The 20,362-nt window shown below is 44.4% G+C and overlaps 1 protein-coding gene across 3 annotated transcripts in view; it reads right to left on the reverse strand.

Moving 5' to 3' along the window:
* The window catches only part of ADCY8 (adenylate cyclase 8), a 223,412-nt gene extending 203,590 nt beyond the window's left edge, over nucleotides 1–19,822 (reverse strand). For all 3 annotated transcript variants that reach the window (XM_059395176.1, XM_059395175.1, XM_059395174.1), the window contains exon 1: nucleotides 18,866–19,822. In XM_059395176.1, the coding sequence (XP_059251159.1) occupies nucleotides 18,866–19,822 (957 nt within the window). The remainder of the gene's footprint in view (nucleotides 1–18,865) is intronic.
* Between the last annotated feature and the right edge of the window lie 540 nt (nucleotides 19,823–20,362).

Consider the following 20,362-nt stretch of genomic DNA (forward strand, 5'->3'; position numbering starts at 1 on the left):
GTGCCTTTGGGCTTTCTGGCTCAGGTAGCAGCAAGGATGGATGCCAGACCCCTACCTTCCTTGAGGTGGAAATCCACAAAGAGGACAAGGACAGGGGAGCTGCTAGATGTAAATACCCAGAACTCCTTTATGAGACTGAGGTTTCTGGGACTTCTCTCCTTTTTAGAGTCCAATTATTCTACATCTAACCAATTATTTATAACATCGAGCCACAGAGTCATAAGCTTCAAACCAGAAGGGATCTAAAAAATCGTTTAGCTCAACCCCTTTCCCTTTGCCCCAAACCCCTGAAGATGGGCAGCTGGCCTCTGCAGGACACCTCCAGCGATGACTTTTTAATCTCACAAGGCCTTGTTCAATTTCAAAGAGCTATAAATAGGAAAACATTGGTGTCTTCCCTTAGGAAATAGTCCCTCATGTCTTCTCCAGCCATAATTATTGCCTGCCATTTACCCTAGTCCTATAAATTATATATCAGATGACACAACATGGGATCTGCATCTTTTCATTTCCCAAATCTGAACTACAGAGAAAAAAAAAAAAATCACAAAATAAAATGGGTCTCTTGTCTTAGATGATCAGATCATCAAGTGTAAGAGTTGCAATGTTATCTTGAAGAGCAGAAATTAGTTTATTGGCTGATATACCATGAATACATCTTGTAGACAGTATTGATTTGGATGCTGTAATGGAAACCAAAGATAACAGTAGATTAAACACACTTGGAGTCCATTTCATGTCACATAAAAAAATACCTAAGGATGAGTAGTCTATGGGTGGTATAATGACCTCAGAGCATTTGTAGTGTCCTAGGATTCTGATTTCTTTGTGATCCACAATACTACTCTGTGGCTTGCATCCTCAACAGCTCCTCATGTTCCAAGATGGCTGGTGAAGGTGCCATTGTATCTGTTCACCAGGCAGGAAGATGGCTAAAGGAGGTAGGGTGGGCAAAAAAAAACCAGTCCTCCCAGATGAATGAGGCATCTTTTCAAAACTTTCCAAAATCCTTCAACAATGAGTACCTCTATTTTATTGGCTACCCTTAGGTACAAAGGAGGCATGTCTGTGTGCATGCATACACACACACACACACACACACACACACATACACACACTCCCGCCAACTCCCCCCATATATAAATGCACATTATATACATTACCTCCCAAGATAAAAATGTGGCTCTACATACAGGGAAGAAAGGACAATGCATATTGCAACCACCTAGCAGTCTCTAAACAGCACTATGCAGAAACCTGCCCCAGATGGAAAGATAATATCCTCAAATGGCTTATCATTTTAAAGCATGTGAAACAATAGAGGGTAACTCAGAATCATACGGGCAACTAGGTCTAGCTATTTTTATTTATTTATTTATTTATTTATTTATTTATTTATTTATTTTCAGCGTAACAGAATTCATTGTTTATGCTCCACATCCAGTGCTCCATGCAATAAATGCCCTCCATAATACCCACCACCTGGGTCCCCCAACCTCCCAACCCCCGCTCCTTCAAAACGCTCAGATTGTTTTTCAGAGTCCATAGTCTCTCATGGTTCATCTCCCCTTTGAGATGCCAGCTTACACCAATTAGAATGGCCAAAACTAGCAAGACAGGAAGCAACGTGTGTTGGAGAGGATGTGGAGAAAGGGGAACAGAAGCTATTTATTTTTGCTAGAAGGGACTTGGGTAAAATGGGCTTGGTCTGCATACTTTAATAAATTGTATAATGATCCTTTGCTTTTCCTTCTGGTATAGCCACTAATCCAGTCTTGAAGACAAATGGTGAAATGCGAAGTTATGAAAACTTTAAGTTCTTCTGTCTTAGTTTCTTCCCTAAAAGTTAGTTCTACTTTGGGCATATAAGGCGTGCACAGAACACAGGTAAGGAAGTGTACCGTTTCTCATATTTTTATAGTTTCAGGGTATGAAACCCATTGCAGGTGCTTGTAGAGACCATACTGGAGGCAAGCAGGTATCAATGGATAAAGTTTTCTTTCTTGCCTTTTTGCCCTGAAAATATAAATGGCTTGAGGATAGGAAACGGATCTTCTTTGAAATTGCAGTCTTCAAGTTCAGCACATGGTAGACAGTTGAATGAAAGAAACATGCTCTATTACATGTAAGTAAACATTTATTTCAATGGCAGCTTGTTTACTTCAATGTGCAGAGGTGTGGTGGTGGGAGTCAGCAGGAACCCATGTATGGTTAGAAACAAAGAAGCTTGAAGCTGAATCCTCACTTGGCCACACACATTCTGAATAACTTCAGTGAAATTAACCTCTGAACTTCAATTTCTTCATTTGAAGAATTGTAACCACAATTCTACTACAGTGCAGGAATACCCTTAGGAGTGGATAGGTTTTGTGTGAAGCCATATAATGGCTCTGTCTTTTGAAACATCTATGTTAAGTTCTCAAAAGTCAGAGGTCTGGAAGAGGTCTTCGAAAGGAGTGGTCCTCAGATGCTGTTGGAGGGCAATCTTGGTGGTGCCTTACCTGGTGGGGCAGAGCAATGCAGGAAGGAGACAGAAAGAATGGACCTCCCTCCCCAACAATGCCATGGCTCTTTCCTTATTTTCATGTTTTATTGCTTAGTCTAGTTTGAAAAAGGGATTCCAGCTATTCTAAGATTCTTTTCTGTCTTAATTGTTGGAGGGAACTTGATGTTTACTATGAGTTTTCCTACTAATTTTATTGACAATCGATTTATTCTGCTGTCATTTAATGGTTGTTTAATATTGGAATAGGTTCACAGTTTGAATCCTGTCTGTGTGCATGAAAAAGTAGTTTACTAACTAGGTTTTAAAATGGTCTTCTCGCCTTTTTACTTTCAAATTACCTTGAACCAAGGTCTTTTTGCAGCATATCAAATGAGCATTTGTTTCCCCCTTCCATAAAATTAGGAAGAGCTTTCCATAAGAGAAAGTTGGGTGTGGTTTTCTGTAGGGAGACACAGCAGCAACAAGGGGAAGATGGCTTCTTTCCTTTATAAAAATGTTATAAATACACGGCAATAGGGTGATCTCTAATGACTAGTGGTTTTGTTCATGAAAGGAACATAGGCATAGCAGTGGGTAGCCTGAAAGCTAGTGGACATCCGCTCATCCTGGGTGCAGTTTTGCTCCCAATTATTGCTCCTAATTTTCACAATGATCATTACTGATAAAAGTGGCAGGGCCCTCCAATTTCACCCACCATTCAGGCAGCCAACCTGCAGCTGCTGTCCTGTGATGGGCAGAGCTTCATACCAACCCCAGAGCAGGACAGTCTGCTGCCTGTGACTACAGCAAGCGGGATCCATTTATGTTACAGAAGCAATACTACTACTACCCAGTGCTTGGTGACTATTGCTTCTCTTTTCATGACCTTTCATATTCTCCAGCTTTCTCCATACGGAAAAACAGTGAAATTCTTGATAAGAGGAATCTCATTGTCATCTTGTTACTGATGAAATGAATAATGGAGAGCAAGATTAAGTGAATTCCTCCAGGCCCCAGTGTCTATTTCCTGGGATCTACAGACAAAGAAGAGGGAGCCACAAAAGCCAGACTGTCCAGTTTGTCGATACTCAGGTGGCTAAGTGCCCAGTTCAGTTGTGTCTGGGTAACACCAACATAAAATGGCTTGTTGATCACAGCGGACATTCCCATTTTGCAAAAGCCAGATAGGCATTTCTGACAAGCACCACAAAGTCACTAATTAAATATTCAAAAGAAACAATTGTCTGTCAATTAAATATCTCCATCACTATTCCCTTTGAAACAAATTGAATTGCTAAATGACATGCAATTTTACAACTCATGGTGTCAATGTAATTAAACCATGAGGAGAAATTAAATATTAAATACCACCTAATAAGTAATTCTCTCAGTATGTGTTAAATCATTATTCATCATAGTCGTCTTCCTTCTCAGAGGTCACAGACCTCCATAAGCTATGTTTTCTATAAGAATTGCCATGATCTGATCTTGGGAGCCAAACAAACCAGAAAAGCATACAAATCCCCACATTCACACTTACTGTAACTTGTGGGAATAAAAATTTTATAGTTGTGAGGAACCTCAAAAATCATTTCATGGTGACAGACTGAGAGCTGTGAGGAATTCATTCTGAGGCCGAGACAGGTGGAGTGGTCTGCACAAAGTTTCGCCACCACACCACAGCAAAACCACACAATTTTATATTGGATGTAAAATCTGAGGTCAGTCTTTTGACCATGGTTACATCAATCAATACAATGTGTGGTCCCCTGGCTCCATGAAGCAAGAACATTGTTAGAAGCATTGCTACCATCTGGAATACAAATTTTGTTTCTCCTCTTCTTTATTACTTTTAACTCCTTGCCTTTGAAACTAGCAGTGTTAATTGAGATAAAGTAGCCTTAAAAGACCATCAAATCCAGGGGTAGCTCTGAAATGAGACAAATGTGGCTGAGAACCCCTTATTAGCACTATGACCAAAAGGGAAATAATGTGATACTCTGGGCTCATCATCTTTTGCGACGAGAAGGGAAGCAGCCATACTCACGCTAAGGCAATGGTTCAGGCATTTATTTGGGAAGCCTCTGCTGTGAGCTTGCCTTGGAATGTGCCAATGTCTAGCCCAGGAATATACCCAAGGATGGAACCTGTCCTCAGAGAGCACATGTTTTAGTAGTAGAAACAAATAAAGATGCCATAGTTCCAATTTTACCCACCAACTCCCATTCCCCTCTCAGGTCGTAATCAGGAATAATTTCCTTATCTCAGCCCAAGTCAGAAACCAGGGCCAGGAGAGGCTGAGCCAAGCTAGATGCGTAAGATTCACTATGTCACAGGGTTGGCTCCTGACAGCAAGTGCGTCTTTAAACTGTACCCGGAGGCCTTCCTGGCCTCATCCTAGTCATAGCCTGGCACCAAACATGTCACTTGGCTTAAAAGTACTTAACTCAGTTTGAAATGAGTCACATGCTTAGGTCATTATTTGATTGATGGCTGGCTTTCACTCTAGATTAGAACCCATTTACTAGCAGGACCATGTGTTCTTGTCCTCACCACGCTACCCCACTGCTTGCATCCCAGCCCCCAACACACACACAAAGTGGTCCTCCATACATATCTGTCAGAGGAGGGGCTAAATAGAAGTAAGAACTGATAAACGATGGGGAGGGGGTGTAAAGAGAACTAGGAGAGCCCAGACTCAGGGACCTAAGCCCACCGTGGAGTGTCAGAGAAACCAATGCAGAAAAGATGGGGTCTGTGCTGAGTTCCAAAGCCTTTCTCCGCAAATTAGATCTCCAGGCTGGCAGCATACAGCAAGAACCTGGGCACTCACTGGAAATGCATACTTTTGGGAACCCCCTCCCTAAATCCAAAGGATGTACCAAGACCTCCAGGTGATTTCTATGCATTTTGAAATTAGCAAGCATTGATCTGCCTTACACAGGTGTTTAGAAAGGTAAAGCCCAGGAAAGGACCCCTCAAGGCAGAGGACTCCATGGAAAAAGTGGTCAGTTTTAAAAATTAAGTTATGATAAAAAAAAATGTATTGTGTAATTCTATGAACCAGCCCAGATCTAAATATTCTAAATATTCCAAATATTCCCTGTCTTCTTCATCTCCTCAATAAGCTTCTGGTCTAGTGTTGTTATAATTCCCATTTACAGCTGAAGAAAGTGAGGTGGAGAAGGACTCAGCGTCTTACTGGTGTTCTTAAGTTACCACTGGCAATTAACCCTCATCTTACCCTGGGCTCACACTCAAGTCGTCTCCTGTGATTTGGGTGGGTCTGGCTTATGGCAGCCTTCAATACATGTACTTCCCCCACTGAAAGAGTCTTGCCAATTCCGTAGTGTCTGTCCACTCCTTCTCCTTTAAATACCTCATCTGAGCTCTGATTCTCAAACAAACAAGCACATGTGATTCTCTGATGAAACAAATGACATTCGTTTTTAAGCTGGCACGTGTCTTGGAGGAGAGCCACAGAGGAAGTTTCCTCAGCTGGTGATCCTACTGGCAGACAGGAAAGGGACATGATGACAGAGGAGCTGCCCCAGAGAGCAGGCACAGGGGTAAGCCAGCACAAGGTGTCCGGAAACTGGGGATGGGTTCAACTGTGGAACTTACTCTCAGGCACGAGGGGTGAGATTACTTGACTTTGTTAGGCCTACTCCCTGGTGGGTGGAGGGGTAGCTTGGAGGAGCACAGGGAACGACATAGTTGGGTGATCATGGGGGCTTCCCTGGAACAAAAAGGAGGGGGAGGAAGGCGAGCTATAGACCGAGCCCAGTAATGGAAGACAGTACCATCAGGAATTCACACAAGTTGGGTGGGAGTCTGATGATTTTTGATTTGTTGAGATTGAGCTGCCTGTGAGACCCTTAACTAGAGGTGCCCAGAAGGTCACTAGATGGCCTGGTCTTAAACTTAGCTGAGAAAACTGGGCTAGAGATACAGGCTTAGGAGTAAGCAGCACCTAGATCCATGGTCAGTAATGGAGGGAGGGAGGGATTGTGCAGGGCAATGCGTGGAGTGAGGTGACGAGGAGACACATGGAATGGAAATTTAAGGAGCCCCAACACTGAAGAAAAGAATTGAAATCTGAGAAGGAAGAGAACATAAGCCATACTAGACTGTATCATAGAGACACAACCATGACTCAGGTACAACCTCTGCCTTAGAGAAGGTCATGGCCCAGCTGGCAAGAAAAACATGAAGACCAATGACAGCAGCATGTGGCAGGGCAGATGGGCAGGGAAAGGGTGATGGCATCAGAACAGCAGGAATACCTAACTTGGTCTGGGGTCCTGGGAACCCTTCATGATCTTGAAGTTTCTCTTTGCTACTTACAAAACTCTTTAAGGCATAAAGATACTTGTGGCTGGGTGCCTGGGTGGCTCAGTGGGTTAAAGCCTCTGCCTTCATCTCAGGTCATGATCCCAGGGTCCTGGGATCAAGCCCACGTTGGGCTCTCTGCTCAGCGGAGAGCCTGCTTCCCTTCCTCTCTCTCCGCCTGCCTCTCTACCTACTTGTGATCTCTGTCTGTCAAATAAATAAAGAAAAATCTTAAAAAAAAAAAAAATGCTTGTGGCTGAAGAAGCCAAGGCCATTTGGCCAAAGTCGCTGGAAAAAAACCATGGTAAAAATAGGATAAGAATTTGTTTTAAGGAAATGTACTTACAAGGTTTCAAAAATATCTCTAACTGTCCACTGGCAGAGCTCAGAGTTGGTCTCTGGCTGAAATGGTGTGGCAGGACCCCAAGGACTGCTTACGATACCATTATTCACTTGGTAAAAGGCAAGACCTGTATCTATCTCTTAAATAGAGAAGGAGGAGGACTATGTTCATTGGAAACTGACCGTAGGGGCCATGAATGCATTTTCCCATGTGCTGCCCACCACCAATAGGTGAGGAAAGCTCACCCAAAAGAGGGGAGTTTGACTTTGAACTTAAAAGAAAACAAGCTTGCTATTCTTGATTTTGACTTTGTTTCTTGAACTAATTGACAGTATAAAGGAATCAAGTGGGATAATGCTAAAAATGGAAGACTTAACTCAAAACCTTTTTGGGAACTTCAAAAAGACTGTTTTGTTTTTTTTTTTAAAGATTGTATTTATTCATTTGATAGACTGAGATCACAAGTAGGTAGAGAGACAGGCAAAGAGAGAGAGGAGGAAGCAGGCTCCCTGCTGAGCAGAGAGCCTGATTTGGGGCTCGATCCCAGGACCCTGGGATCATGATCTGAGCTGAAGGCAGAGGCTTTAACCCACTGAGCCACCCAGGTGCCCCAGGAAGGCTGTTTTAACTGCATTGTGTTCCAGTATCTAAAATCAGGCTTGATCTAAGCAATGATCTATATACCATGCTCAGAAAAGTGAACCAGTTTTGTACAATTCTCTCCCCTTAAAATGAGGCAGACTTGCCCCGCTGGTGCGGAGTATCAGAAATGAGGTCTGAAAGTGGGAGAGCTTCTTGCCCATAGCTGTACCTGTATGAAGCAGGTGAACATTGACTAGAGACCAGAAGTCAGGCCAAAGGAGCCATCTGGGGTGTGCTCAAGGACACTTGAGTAAGGTGTTGATGTTGGGATTCAGAGCCAAGGTACTGAAGAACCAAGAAGGAAGTGAAAGAGGTGAGCCCTGTGTTGGACTTTTATTTTTTGACCCGTTTAAAATTTTCACAAATGGACAAACACTTAATGGATATTCTAGGTATCTAACTCTCCCACCTCTTTCTCCTTTTTCTTTCTTTTTTGACTTAAATGATCTAGATGATCACTTGGGATTTTTCTTCATGTTGTCTATATAACTTTTTAAACACACATCTAACAAAAACTCCGCTTGGGGCTTCCAGCCCAAAGCACTTCAGAAGGAGGTAACTTTTGATGTGTTTTCTTGTTTCTCACTGACCTCCCCTTCTGTTCTGTCTTATTTTCTAGAGAAACTAATTTCTGTTCTATCTTATTTTTTAGAGAAACTAATTTCTCTTCTCTCACTGATTACTCATTCCCTGCTGATAACTGTGTGATTCAGGGGGTGGGCAGGGGAAAGGAAGGAGTCATGTAGCATTCATTCATTCCATTCGTTTAAAAGTACTGTGCTCAGAACTGTTTCATGGGCCAAGTGCTCTGCCACATGCTGGGAACACAGAGGTAAGACACTGCCCTTGACCTCAAGGGGGCTCCCAGGGAATGTTATGACATTGCTCTGACAGAGGACAAAGGCAGGGTGTACAATGTACGAAGGAGAGGTTATTAAGCTTTGCCTAAGCACCTGGTCTGCCTACCTGTGGGTAGGGATGGGTTTCCTGGAGGTCCCAAGTTTTTAGCTGGGGTCACGGTAAACATGGACCAACTGGGCATGCCCAGAGCTGCAGACCAGCCTGACCCTTGCCAGCACGAGGCAGACACTCCCTCCTGCCACATCGTCCAGTCTAGGCTTGGGATATATTCAGTTTGTGGTAAGAAACTACTTAAGTAATCGATCCTTTAGCCCTTTCTTGGGTCCCCGTCCACTCTCTTCACTAAGATGGAACGTCCATACCCATCCATAATGTCTTCTAGAGTCTGACCTTTCCTTTCACACAACTCCTAAAAGAAACTCACCACACCTTTGATTTTTCATGCTTTAGAGGTCTGTAGGAAAAAAAAAAAAGCCAGAGAGTTGTATCTATATAAAATATTTACAGAATGCAGTGTTCTAGATGTGTATTTTCTGAAAGATTTATTTATTTATTTGAGATAGAGAAAGAGAAAGAGAGAGAGCAAGGGAGAGGCAGAGGGAGAATCTTTTAGGCAGACCTTCCATTGAGCAGTGAGCCTGAGGCAGGACTTGATCTCACCACCCATGAGATCATGACCTGAGCTGAAACCAAGAGCTGGATGATTAACTGGCTGAGCCACCCAGATGCCCCTCCAGACATGTTTTAAGAACCAAGTACAAACCTCTCTACCTCTGCACCCAGAGTCACAAACTCCCTCCCAAATTGCATTCAAGAATTACCCTCATTAGAGCAACAGCCTTGACTATCCAGAACACAGTTATTTCCCAGAACCTAGAACCCAACAGGCAGTCACAAATATTTGTTGAACAACCTTTCTATTCGATCCTCATTCTCCTCTTCTTCCTATGCAATCCTGAGTTTTTGAGATGCAGTAAAATCTCATCTATTTTTGCCACCCTCTCTTACCCATGGAAGGGCTATGTGTCAGTATTCTGGTTCCAGAAATGTAAGTAGATGTTATTGGGCAGGGATCCCAGAAGAGCTCCTAAAAGGGCAACCTATTCAGTTGACAAATGTTCCTAGACCATCTTAACCTTTTGCCTTTTGCCCTCTTCTTTTTCCTGCCTGCAAAGAGGCCATGGCAGCTTGGAGAAGAACACCCAGTGGCTTTCAACTGACCTTAAGGAAAAGTCTTTCTGGTATGGAATCTACTTTAGGCCATCCCTGATGGGTTGTTGTACAAATTTCCTTTGAAGAATCCCCATGACAGGGAGGTCTTCACTTCAAAAAGCAGTCCCCCAGGCAGGTCTGTTTGTTATAAAATCTTGGCTTTAGATGAACCCAAATCTCTCACACTACAGTGACCATCAGTTGATCTTTATTCTGTCCCAGGGGAGACACGTAAAATAATGAGTCTCTCTTCACTGTGATAGCACCCCACATATCTGAGAACACCCACCATATCTCTTCTACATCCTATATCCCTAGGCTTCTAATGGTTCTTCCTTTTTACTTGGTCTTGTTCTATAAATTGTTTATGCTGCATCTCATCTTCCCATGTTCTAAGTTAAAGAAATACATATATTTTGATTATGCACCCCCTAATCCTTGGCCATCCCTGTTTTATAAGCAATCGTGTGTATTCAGCATGTAATTGTAAAAAGAAAAAAAAAAAGGAAGATTTTGAAATGGTTTCCTCCAGTCAGCTGGAAAGCTAGCTGACACAGGATAAGATGTATTGTTTACCCAAGGAAATGGTGCCAGATCTTGTTTTATGTGAAAATTTCATACCGGTAAACATTCTACATTGAGAGGGCAGTTTTTAAAATTTCCTCCTAAAAAAACCCATAAATGCGATTTGATTTCCCATCTAGCTCATGTCCCTCACCATGCATAATTTTATGATTTCCTGATTTGGGGGAATTTTGTGCCTCAAAGACATTATGGCATAGGGGTGCCTGGTTGGCTCAGTAGGTTAAGCCTCTGCTTTCAGCTCAGGTCATGATCTCAGGGTCCTGGGATCCAGCCCTGCATCGGGCTCTCTGCTCAGCAGGGAGCCTAGTTTCCCCCTCTCTCTCTGCCTACTGCTTTGCCTACTTGTGATCTCTCTCTCTCTGTCAAATAAATAAATAAAATCTTAAAAAAAAAAAAGACATTATGGCATAAAAGACAGGAGGACATGGGGCAGAAGGGGAAGAAACTCCCAGGAGGTAAGGAACGTGTAAGATATTGCACCTATGAAAATACATGATCTTGGGATGCCTGGATGGCTCAGTGGGTTAAAGCCTCTGCCTTTGGCTCAGTCATGATCTCAGGGTCCTGGGATCAAGCCCAGCATCTGGCTCTCTGCTCAGCGGGGAGCCTGCTTTCTCCTCTCTCTCTGCCTGCCTCTCTGCCTACTTGTGATTTCTGTGTCAAATAAATAAATAAAATCTTAAAAAAAAAGAAAATACATGATCTTGCGAATTGAAATTCAAATATCAAATCACAGATATCCAAGAAACAAAGACTGGCAGGTTTATCTGACAATGCATTAAGTTATAACCCCAGTTCATTGGTTGGGGAGGTGGTCACATGGTTGCATTTACAGATAGCATAGCTTTTATTCCTACCAGCCTGTGGCCTGGCCTCCCTCGGAATGTCTGGCAACTCAGTGGTTAATTAATCTACCTTGCTCTTTCTGTACCCTGCAGGGCTGACGGTGAAATCTTGCAGTGAGAAGATCTGGCTCCCAAGAGCTGCTTAACTGACCTGACTCCTTAAAATAGGCTTTCATAAACAAAACGCACATGATATAATTTGAGTGTGTAAGTCCAATTACATTTCCTGGGAAAGCATAGTGCAGATGGTCAGGGTGGCCACTGCTCTGCTGTGGATGGCTGGGGGAGGTGGCATTCCTACACTCAGGCCCCGAGAAAAGTCAGACACAAAATTACCTCCAGGAGCCATCCTCTTGCTTAACTAAGGTTTAAAGCTATGTACCATAGAAACCTCCCAACCTTCAGTTTCTGTTACCTAGATTTCCAGCCCAGAGAAAACAAAGAACACGCTTCACAATCCGTACTTCAGGGGTGCCTGGGTGGCTCAGTGGGTTAAAGCCTCTGCCTTCAGCTCAGGTCATGTTCCCAGGGTCCTGGGATGGAGCCCCACACCGGCCTCTCTGCTCAGCAGAAACCTGCTTCCTCCTCTTTCTCTTTGCCTGCCTCTCCATCTACTTGTGATCTCTACCTGTCAAATAAATAAATAAAATTAAAAAAAAATCCATACGTCAGGTGAACTGATAAGTTGTCCAACTGAAGATTCTGGACCTGCTGGTTTCTTGAAGGGTTACTATTGTGCCCACTTGTGGGGAAGAGGAAAGCTTTGAGAGGAATACTGCAAGCGTCTCTTATGTTCTGAAAATAAACCCATGTAGGATCAACTAAAAGAGATACACTTGTGAAATGAATAAATTAGCATCCCAAGAAATATTTAGACAACAGTGAAATGTCACGGCAGCATGATTGTAGTAGTATCCTCTGATTACACGTTACCAGAAGCACTGAACGTGGGATAAGCTTTTTTTTTTTTTTTAATCTTTCCTTTTTATACTTGGTTTCACTTATTTTTGATGAGCTCTTACAATGCCATCAGTCATCAAGGTGTAAATATGACTAATGCATTTGGCCTACTTAGCATGACATTGCAGCAGCTGCACCAGAAGGAAAAGTCCTCCCAGTCTTCCCGGTTATGATCTAATTATGCTCTGACCCACTGATACCAGTCAGGTGACATTACCGGATATGAAGGAAAACAAATTCATCATTCAGTCTTGCAGCGCACACAACTTACAGTCATTTTACAACTGTCTCTAAATACATAGGCACCAAGCCTATCTGCAACTCTAGGGCCAAGGGGTATAGGACAGGGCTGAAGGGATTTAACTGGTCACTCCGCAGTCATTAAAAATATCCTTTGCAAAGCCTACATCTCTATCTCAAAAAACAAAAAACAAAAAACAAAAAACAAAACAAAACAAAAAAAACGGTGGGGGGAGGAAGGAAGAGATTGAAGGAGGAAAGGAAAGGTTGTGGGAGGGGGAGGATTAGAACCAAAAAGGACAGTGTCTGGGCATTTTTCACAAGAAAGAAAAAGTAATATTTCCATTTCCTTGCATTCAGAGGAAACTCTTGGGAATGGTGACAGTCAAATCTCATTTTGAAACACATTTTCCAAGACATGCTGGGGACACTGCAATTAGTTTTTTAAGCCTATATGAATTTGCTGAAGGAAAATGTACAGAAACGGATGTATTTGGAGTTTTAAAAAAAATGCACACCATAACGAGCAAGGCGCATTAAACAGAAGCCCAGTTACACTCCTTTAATGGATATTTTCTGTTTTGAAGTAAGCACTTACATTGATACTAACCACCAAATTGGGGTGATTTAAATTACATGCCATTTGGTGTATGTGCATTAAGTAGTCCTACAATTCCTTTGATTTGATTTGAGTTAGCAGATTTAGACAAAAAACACAGAATATACACTTAAGTTTAAATTTCACAAATGAGGGGAGAGATATTGATGATTCTATTATACTGACTCTATGTTTACTGTGAAGCCAATCCTTCATGTAAATAATCAGAAATACATTCTTTATATGTTTTAAAGATTTATTTATTTTGAGGGACAGAGTGAGAGCATGTGCGTGAACACCCGGGGGAGAGGCAGAGGGAGAAGGAGAGAGAGAGAGATCATCTCAAGCAGACTGCCCCCTGCTGAATGAGGAGCCACTGTGGGGCTGGATCTCACAACCTTGAGACCATGACCGAGGGGAAATCAACAGTCAGACATTCCACCAACCGAGCTACCCAGGTTCCCCTAAGTCAGCAGGAATGCATTTGAAAGCATGTACAAAGGCCGCATCTCACATGACCCCCACCAGCTCATACCATTAACCACTATATTACCCAGTACAAAATGAATTTTCTCCCAAAGGATTTTTTAAAGGCAAGATTAAGCTAAAAGTCCCTCATTATTAGTCAAATTTAATGATCATGATTTAATTAGTATTTTTTCTGGCTCTAGCCTCTATTGTTTGATGGGATTTGTGTAAGACCGTAAAGAAAATGCTGCATGGAAATTCAGATCTGACAGCATGACCTTGAGCACTACCTCACCTGGATTTGCATACCTGGCTGCTTTTGCTCCTAGAGTTATCTTGGAGAAATCACCTTTACTCTGACACTTCTGCTTATCGGCCTCACCAAGAGGTACAGAAGACTAATTAGCCACCAGCTTTAACATTTCAGAATCCCCAAGGGGAAATATAATGCAGCTATCTTTCTGGTTAAATATTGCTGCCTCTCAGTTTTCCAATAACTAAATGATCTTCACCACTTTATCACTAATGAGCTGAAGAATGAGAATAAGATGAGTTTCAAATGTTAGGTAGCTCACATTACCATCACTGGCAATTAAAATAGAGTAAAATGCAAATTACAGTGACAGTTTTTAGGATTTACCTGAGCCACGAAAGAACCTAGCAAATAAGACCCCAGTATTAATATTTTATCCATACATATTCCTTGATTTTGTAATCAAGTTTTAGATGGATAAAGTGAACTGACAGGATAAACAATTTACGAGGTGGAGAAAAAAATCCGTGTCATCTCTGGACAAAGGCACTACTATTGGTGACCTGAATGATGTCCATGAAGCAGATTTAACTTGAGGTAGATGAAGTATCCCGATGAAGGAATGGCTGCAGCCCTCTTGTTACCTATAACTGAGCTTTGTCAGGGTGGATAGAAAACCCTTTGAACTGAGCTCTGAACCTTCTGAAAGTTCCTCATATCTCCAATGCCACTTGGGACCTAGAACATACATGGGTGATTCCATATAATAGGAATTCTATATAATAGGATAATGTATCTTATTATATAGGATAATACATTATCCTATTCTATAGGATAATACCCCTTAGTTTGGGTGGGAAGTCTATGAATTAAGTCTAACGGTTCACTGAATGGAGAAAACATAAGCTATCTCTGTGCTGATGGCAAGGAACCTCGTGGGTAGCCCTTTTCCAGTTGTATCTTGTGTCCACAGTGGAAAGCATATGATGATTTAAATGAACACACGGCCCTGTCTCTTCACATAGGGCATCTGTGGAGATTTGCAGCTTGGTTGTTACCCTGTCAAATCGTGGATGTAGTTTCCACAAGGGGGAAAAGAACAGAAACAGATTCTCATAGCTTGGGTTAGGCAAGAGAAGGCAATCATTGACTCATTTGTTACTTTTGAAAATGGCATTTTCAGTAAGTGAAACAGTTGCTGAGGTGTGTTCACTTTACACTCTGATGTAGCTTCTTGCTTCTTGAAAATGCTAAGTTAAATGTGAGCCATTCTCTGATGGGAATCAAGATGAATGCGGAGAAAGATGATATTCCAGCATCAACGGCCTTCACTTGACAAGTTGGTATCCCGCTGAGCAAGATGATGAGCTAGCCACAAAAAGCCTATGCCGAGAAATTCAGACATTTTTCTCTCATGGTTTCCCTTTGTTTGTTTGTTTGTTTTTTTTCATTAAATGTTCATTCGTGTGCTATACTGGGTACTGCCCTCCTGAGTAGTGAAACAGGTACTCCTTAGTCTTGAGTCAATTCAAATGTGGGTTTGGAAAGAAGCACTCAGAAGGTTTCTTAAGAATGATGACTTTGGAGTTAGGATTTGAATCGTGTTCTCACCACTTGTTGGGCTCACCGTCTTTGGGATATCTCTTTAAAGTTCCCAAGAATTGGGGCGCCTGGGTGGCTCAGTGGGTTAAGCCGCTGCCTTCGGCTCAGGTCATGATCTCAGGGTCCCGGGATCGAGTCCCGCATCGGGCTCTCTGCTCAGCAGGGAGCCTGCTTCCCTCTCTCTCTCTGCCTGCCTCTCCGACTACTTGTGATTTCTCTCTGTCAAATAATAAATAAAATCTTTAAAAAAAAAAAAAAAGTTCCCAAGAATTTGTTCTTTCTTCTATGAAATGAAAATGAAGGATACCATCTGTTTGACATCATTAGATGTGATAATATATGTAAAGGCCCTTAGTTACTTGTAAAGCATTGGGCCAGTGTGAAGGATTATCATTGTGCCTTGGTTTTGCCAAAGGCGCTTATATATAAAATACTGTTTAATGCACATATAACTCACATGTGATTGTGCACATAGAAATCTTTTACCAGCGCAAGGTGAGGGGGCTTGGATATTTTATAATATTACCTTTGCATTGGACAGTCTTATTCATTCTGTGTGTGTGTGTGTGTGTGTGTGCGCGCGCGCGCGCTGAGTGCCTGCTGGCTGTCTGGCATTTTTCTAGGTGCTGAGGATAAATTGGTAAACACATAGATGTCTATGCCCTTACGTGGTGTTTATGTTCCTGTGAGGGTGGGGGTGGGGGTGGGGGAAAACAGAGCAAATAAAAACAAATTAGATAATTTCAGATAGTGAACGTGCTCAGGAGAAAACAGAACAAGCCAAGCACTAGGGAACGGCATGTAAATGGAGTCCAGAATAATGAGAATGTCTCAGTCATGGAAAGACCTGGGGAAAATCATTTTAAGTGGCAGGCAGAAAGGCTAAGAAGTGGGGAAAGAGCTCAGGATCTCTGAAAGAGGAGAAAGGTACTGTGTATTTGAAGCCTGAGGAGGAGAAGAGAAGGAAACATAATTAGAGAAGGAGCAACTTGTTTGTAAGGGGACTGAGTGACCCTGGTAAAGAGTTAGGGTGTTAATCTAATTGCTATAAGCAGTCATTAGCAGGGCATGCCTTGTATGTTCCCAAACAGGGAAAACTAAAAGGTACCTATTCAAAAATCAGAGATGTTTTAAAAAGCAGTTAATTCTCCATGTCACCCACCTGCAAGATCTAAGGAAGAAATTTGGACCTCTAGAGGGCGCCAAAGGAAAACATTTTGAAGCCTAACCCACAAAGGTCTTTTCAGCACCTGAAGCCGGAGAAGAGCGCCCAGGCTGTTGGCTAGGACTCTGGTAAAAGCTGACTCCACTGGGAAACCCCAGTTTACCTACAATTTCTACCCAAACAGAGAGTCAAATGAGCTTGGTTTGCATGTACCTGGACCTTGGTTTTCAAGTGAAGGACTGTTTATCATGGGATAGGAGTGGGAAGACATTTTGGGGTTATTTTTAATCTTCTCCCATCTGGTAGTATTTGAGTAGAGCATAAAACAAATATGAAGCCAAAATTTACTTTCTGGATTCATTTGGCAAGCAAAGCGTCTCTATACTTAGAACCTTGAAAATATTCATCATTTGCCACTTGGGATGTTGTTATTCTAAATACTATCCCAAACTCACTTGATGAAGTCTCTGCGATATGTGCTCAGGAAGGTTACCGCATGGAAAGCGGTGGGTGATGACCAATGGGATTTTCTGCAAATGAGCAGATACCTATCCTATATCATGAAAACAACTCACAGTGAAAAAAATAAAGGAAAAGAAGGAGGAGAAAGAAAAAGAGGTGGATGAGATGCGGAAGCAGTCTGATGATGCGGAGATACATAAAGAAGAAAATGCAAAAAGAGGGCTTGGAAGAAATGGAGACTTTCAAAGGCTAGCAAGGTTCAGAGCCATGTGTGAAGACTGAGAAGCACAGTTCTGAAGACATATTTTACACAATCACAAATTGAGACTTTATCAGTTGGAGGTAGTAAAGGCTCACGGTAATTTCAAGAAAGCATTCATTACCATCTTATTAAGGCCAAGTTCAGCTGGTCAGCCCTTCCTCACAGAGGCTCTCATCTCCCCATTTCATGCTTGATGATCACAGCCATGTACTTTATAACACTCTGCTCTGCCCAGGGAGACTTCAAAAAGCACCGAAAAAGCAGCCAACCAGACATGTAACCTGAGCAAATGGATACAGGGCCATCAGAGAAGAGCAAGAATCCCAAATCCACTAGAAGCCCAGAAGGTCGATGATGGGTAAAGGGCCGTATAGGTGCCAGCATGCCAGAAACCATGAACAAATGTCAGAGGTGTCGCACCTGGTTATTCAACGATGTCTTCAAACTCGAACATGAGGAAGAGGAGTTTTTAAGCTTCCAATAGAGCAAAGTGGCTGAGGCTGAGCCTGGAGCAGGAACATGCAAAGCAGGCTCCCGTCCAAGCACCTGTGTCAGCCTCCTGTGTGGAAACAGTTCAGCTGACATGTTTCTCTCACTTTTATGGAGAAACCCCCAGATTTAATCTCCTGCTACCTATCAGACATTCGGCAAACAAAGTGTCGGACCATTAATTATCTACTGATTTTAATGAATTTCAACAATAAAGTCATCATCCATCTTCTCCTTCACAGACAGTGGGAACTCTGTTCCCAGAAACACATCCCTACTTAACGGGAAAGAGAGGAAGAAAGGAAGAAAAGAGATCGGAGGTCGGGTTCCACTTAAATATTTCAGACCATCTATATCAAAATGCCCTTTATCAATTAAGCAAAACTTGCATTCTTTGCCAAAGACACTTCCCTCCCACCTTACCCGTCCGAGATGAGGCTGATCTATGCAAAGCACTGGGTTCAGATCCTATAATAAGAGAAGATATCCTCTAGGACCCCAAGGCAGTGAAGAATACCAAAGTAAAATACGTATCTTGGAACCATCTGAAGGACTGGATGATATAACATAGGTCGGGTTCCCACCAGCAATTGTTATGTGTTCAACAAACGCTATTGCCTTCCAGAGCTGAGGATTTGTGGCACAGAGATACACAGAAACCCAACTCTGAATCCCGGAGTCCCTTACCACATCCTGCTGTGACTCTTGTGAGTAAAAGTTGTTAAAGGAATGGGTCACCTTCTAAATCGGGATGCTTCTCCTCCTCTCTAGAGACTACAGACCCTGGGGGACGTGTGCAGAGGAGAAAGAAGGCTGTTTCTTAGCTGCTTGTCTGAGGAGAATTACTCACAGAAGCAGAAAAGAAGGGCAGGGCTAGAAGAAACTTTAGAGGTCATTTAGTTCCAACTCTACGATGAGCGAAATGCCATCCCACCAACACGGAGGACCTCCCAAGTAGGAGGCACTGTGCCAGGCGAGTAGAGGGGCCTTCCCAAAAGCTACTTCTAACTAAACCCGGGGAGTGGGCAGGGGAGGGGGAGTGCAAGGCAGGCAGGAGTTACCTGGTTGACGGAAATGACAGCTAGCCGAGGAATGGCCGCCTGCAGGGCCACCTGCAGCAGAGAGGTGCCCAGGCCAGCCAGGATGGCCCAGGTGAGCGGCAGCGGCAGCATGCTGTAGGTGGCGAACAGTGTGAAGAGAACGTAACCGATGCCATCACCCAGAAGCCCGTAGCCAAGGCCTGCTGCCAAGATCTGGGTGGTCATGGCCACCCAAGTGACCACGCCACTGTACTGCAGGTACGTGTGCGAGGTGGTGTCCTTCCTGACCACCACCAGGGCGCAGATCACCACCTCGATGCCAGTGAAGAAGCCCAGGAGGATGCCCTTGAGAGGGTCCATCGGGGCCGAAGCCAGGCTCAGGTGGAGGACCAACAAGGTGAGTTTGGTCAGCACGTCCAGCACATTCATCACCACCTCGGATTTGCGCCTCTGGCCCAGGAAATAGCGCTGGTAGAGGCGCTCCAGATCCCGGGACTTGAAGGAGTTGCGCAGAGTGGGGAAAATGACCCCTCGGTAGCTGTAGCCTCCGTTCAGGAAGAAATCCGAGTTGCTCGGGGCACAGTCCAGGTGCAGGAAGCCCAGATCACCCCCGCCCCCGCTCCCGCTGCCGCTGCCGCTGCGTTCCGGGAAGACTTTGGTGCCACCGGTACTGTGAGCTCTCTCCCCGGGGCCCAGCGAGTAGAGGGGCAGCGCCGATTCGCTGGACAGTTGCGCCGCGTGATGGTTGGGGCCGCCGCCTGCAGGGTCCGAGGCTTTGCCGGAGCCTCTACTCCCGCTGCCGCCGCCGCTACCCCGGTGCCCGTGAATGAAGCGCTGCTCGGTGATATGCCTCACCGCCGTCTGCCACAGCAGCCGCTGCGGCCGAGAGCCGCTCCCGCCGTCGCCGGCCGGGGGCGTCGGGTGGATGGTGTAGAGTTCCTCGCTGCCGCTTAGGCAGCGCACATCGGAGAGCTCCATGGCGCCGGGCCGCAGGCGGGGAGGCGCAGAGCAGGAAGGAGGCAGCTGGAGGGGAAGGGTCCCAAAGACCCCACCGCGGCCTGGCGCGAGCTCGGCGGAGAGCCCTGGTATCCCCGGCCGCCCGGTCGCGCGAGCCTTGAACAGGAGGCCCGCGCGTCAGGTCATAGTGCGCCCCGGGGCAAAGGGCGTCTGGAAGATCGCCGCAGACCCCTGCGTCCTTGCGCGCCGCCCTCCAGACAAACCGCGCAGCTGGGGTGCGAGGGTGGTGTCCACAGAAGCCGCGGCGCTTTGAGCCACGCAGCCCCCTTCTCGGGCTCAGGCTTCTCGGCCACTCCTCGGCTCAGCGTCTTGGCGCAGCCTTTGCTCTCCAAGAGGCGCCTGGGCGCCGTGCTCCTTTCTGCTGCGCGCCGGGTGGGTCCTGGCTGCGGCACTGGGCTCGGGACACCCACGACTCGGCGGCTGCAAGAGGACTGGCTAAGGGTAACCCGCTGCGGCTGCGGGTGCGAAGTTAGCCGCTGTAGCTGGAGCAGAGACCTTCGG

Source organism: Mustela nigripes, chromosome 3, assembly GCF_022355385.1.
Source record: "Mustela nigripes isolate SB6536 chromosome 3, MUSNIG.SB6536, whole genome shotgun sequence".
NCBI classification, from domain to species: Eukaryota; Metazoa; Chordata; class Mammalia; order Carnivora; family Mustelidae; genus Mustela; species Mustela nigripes.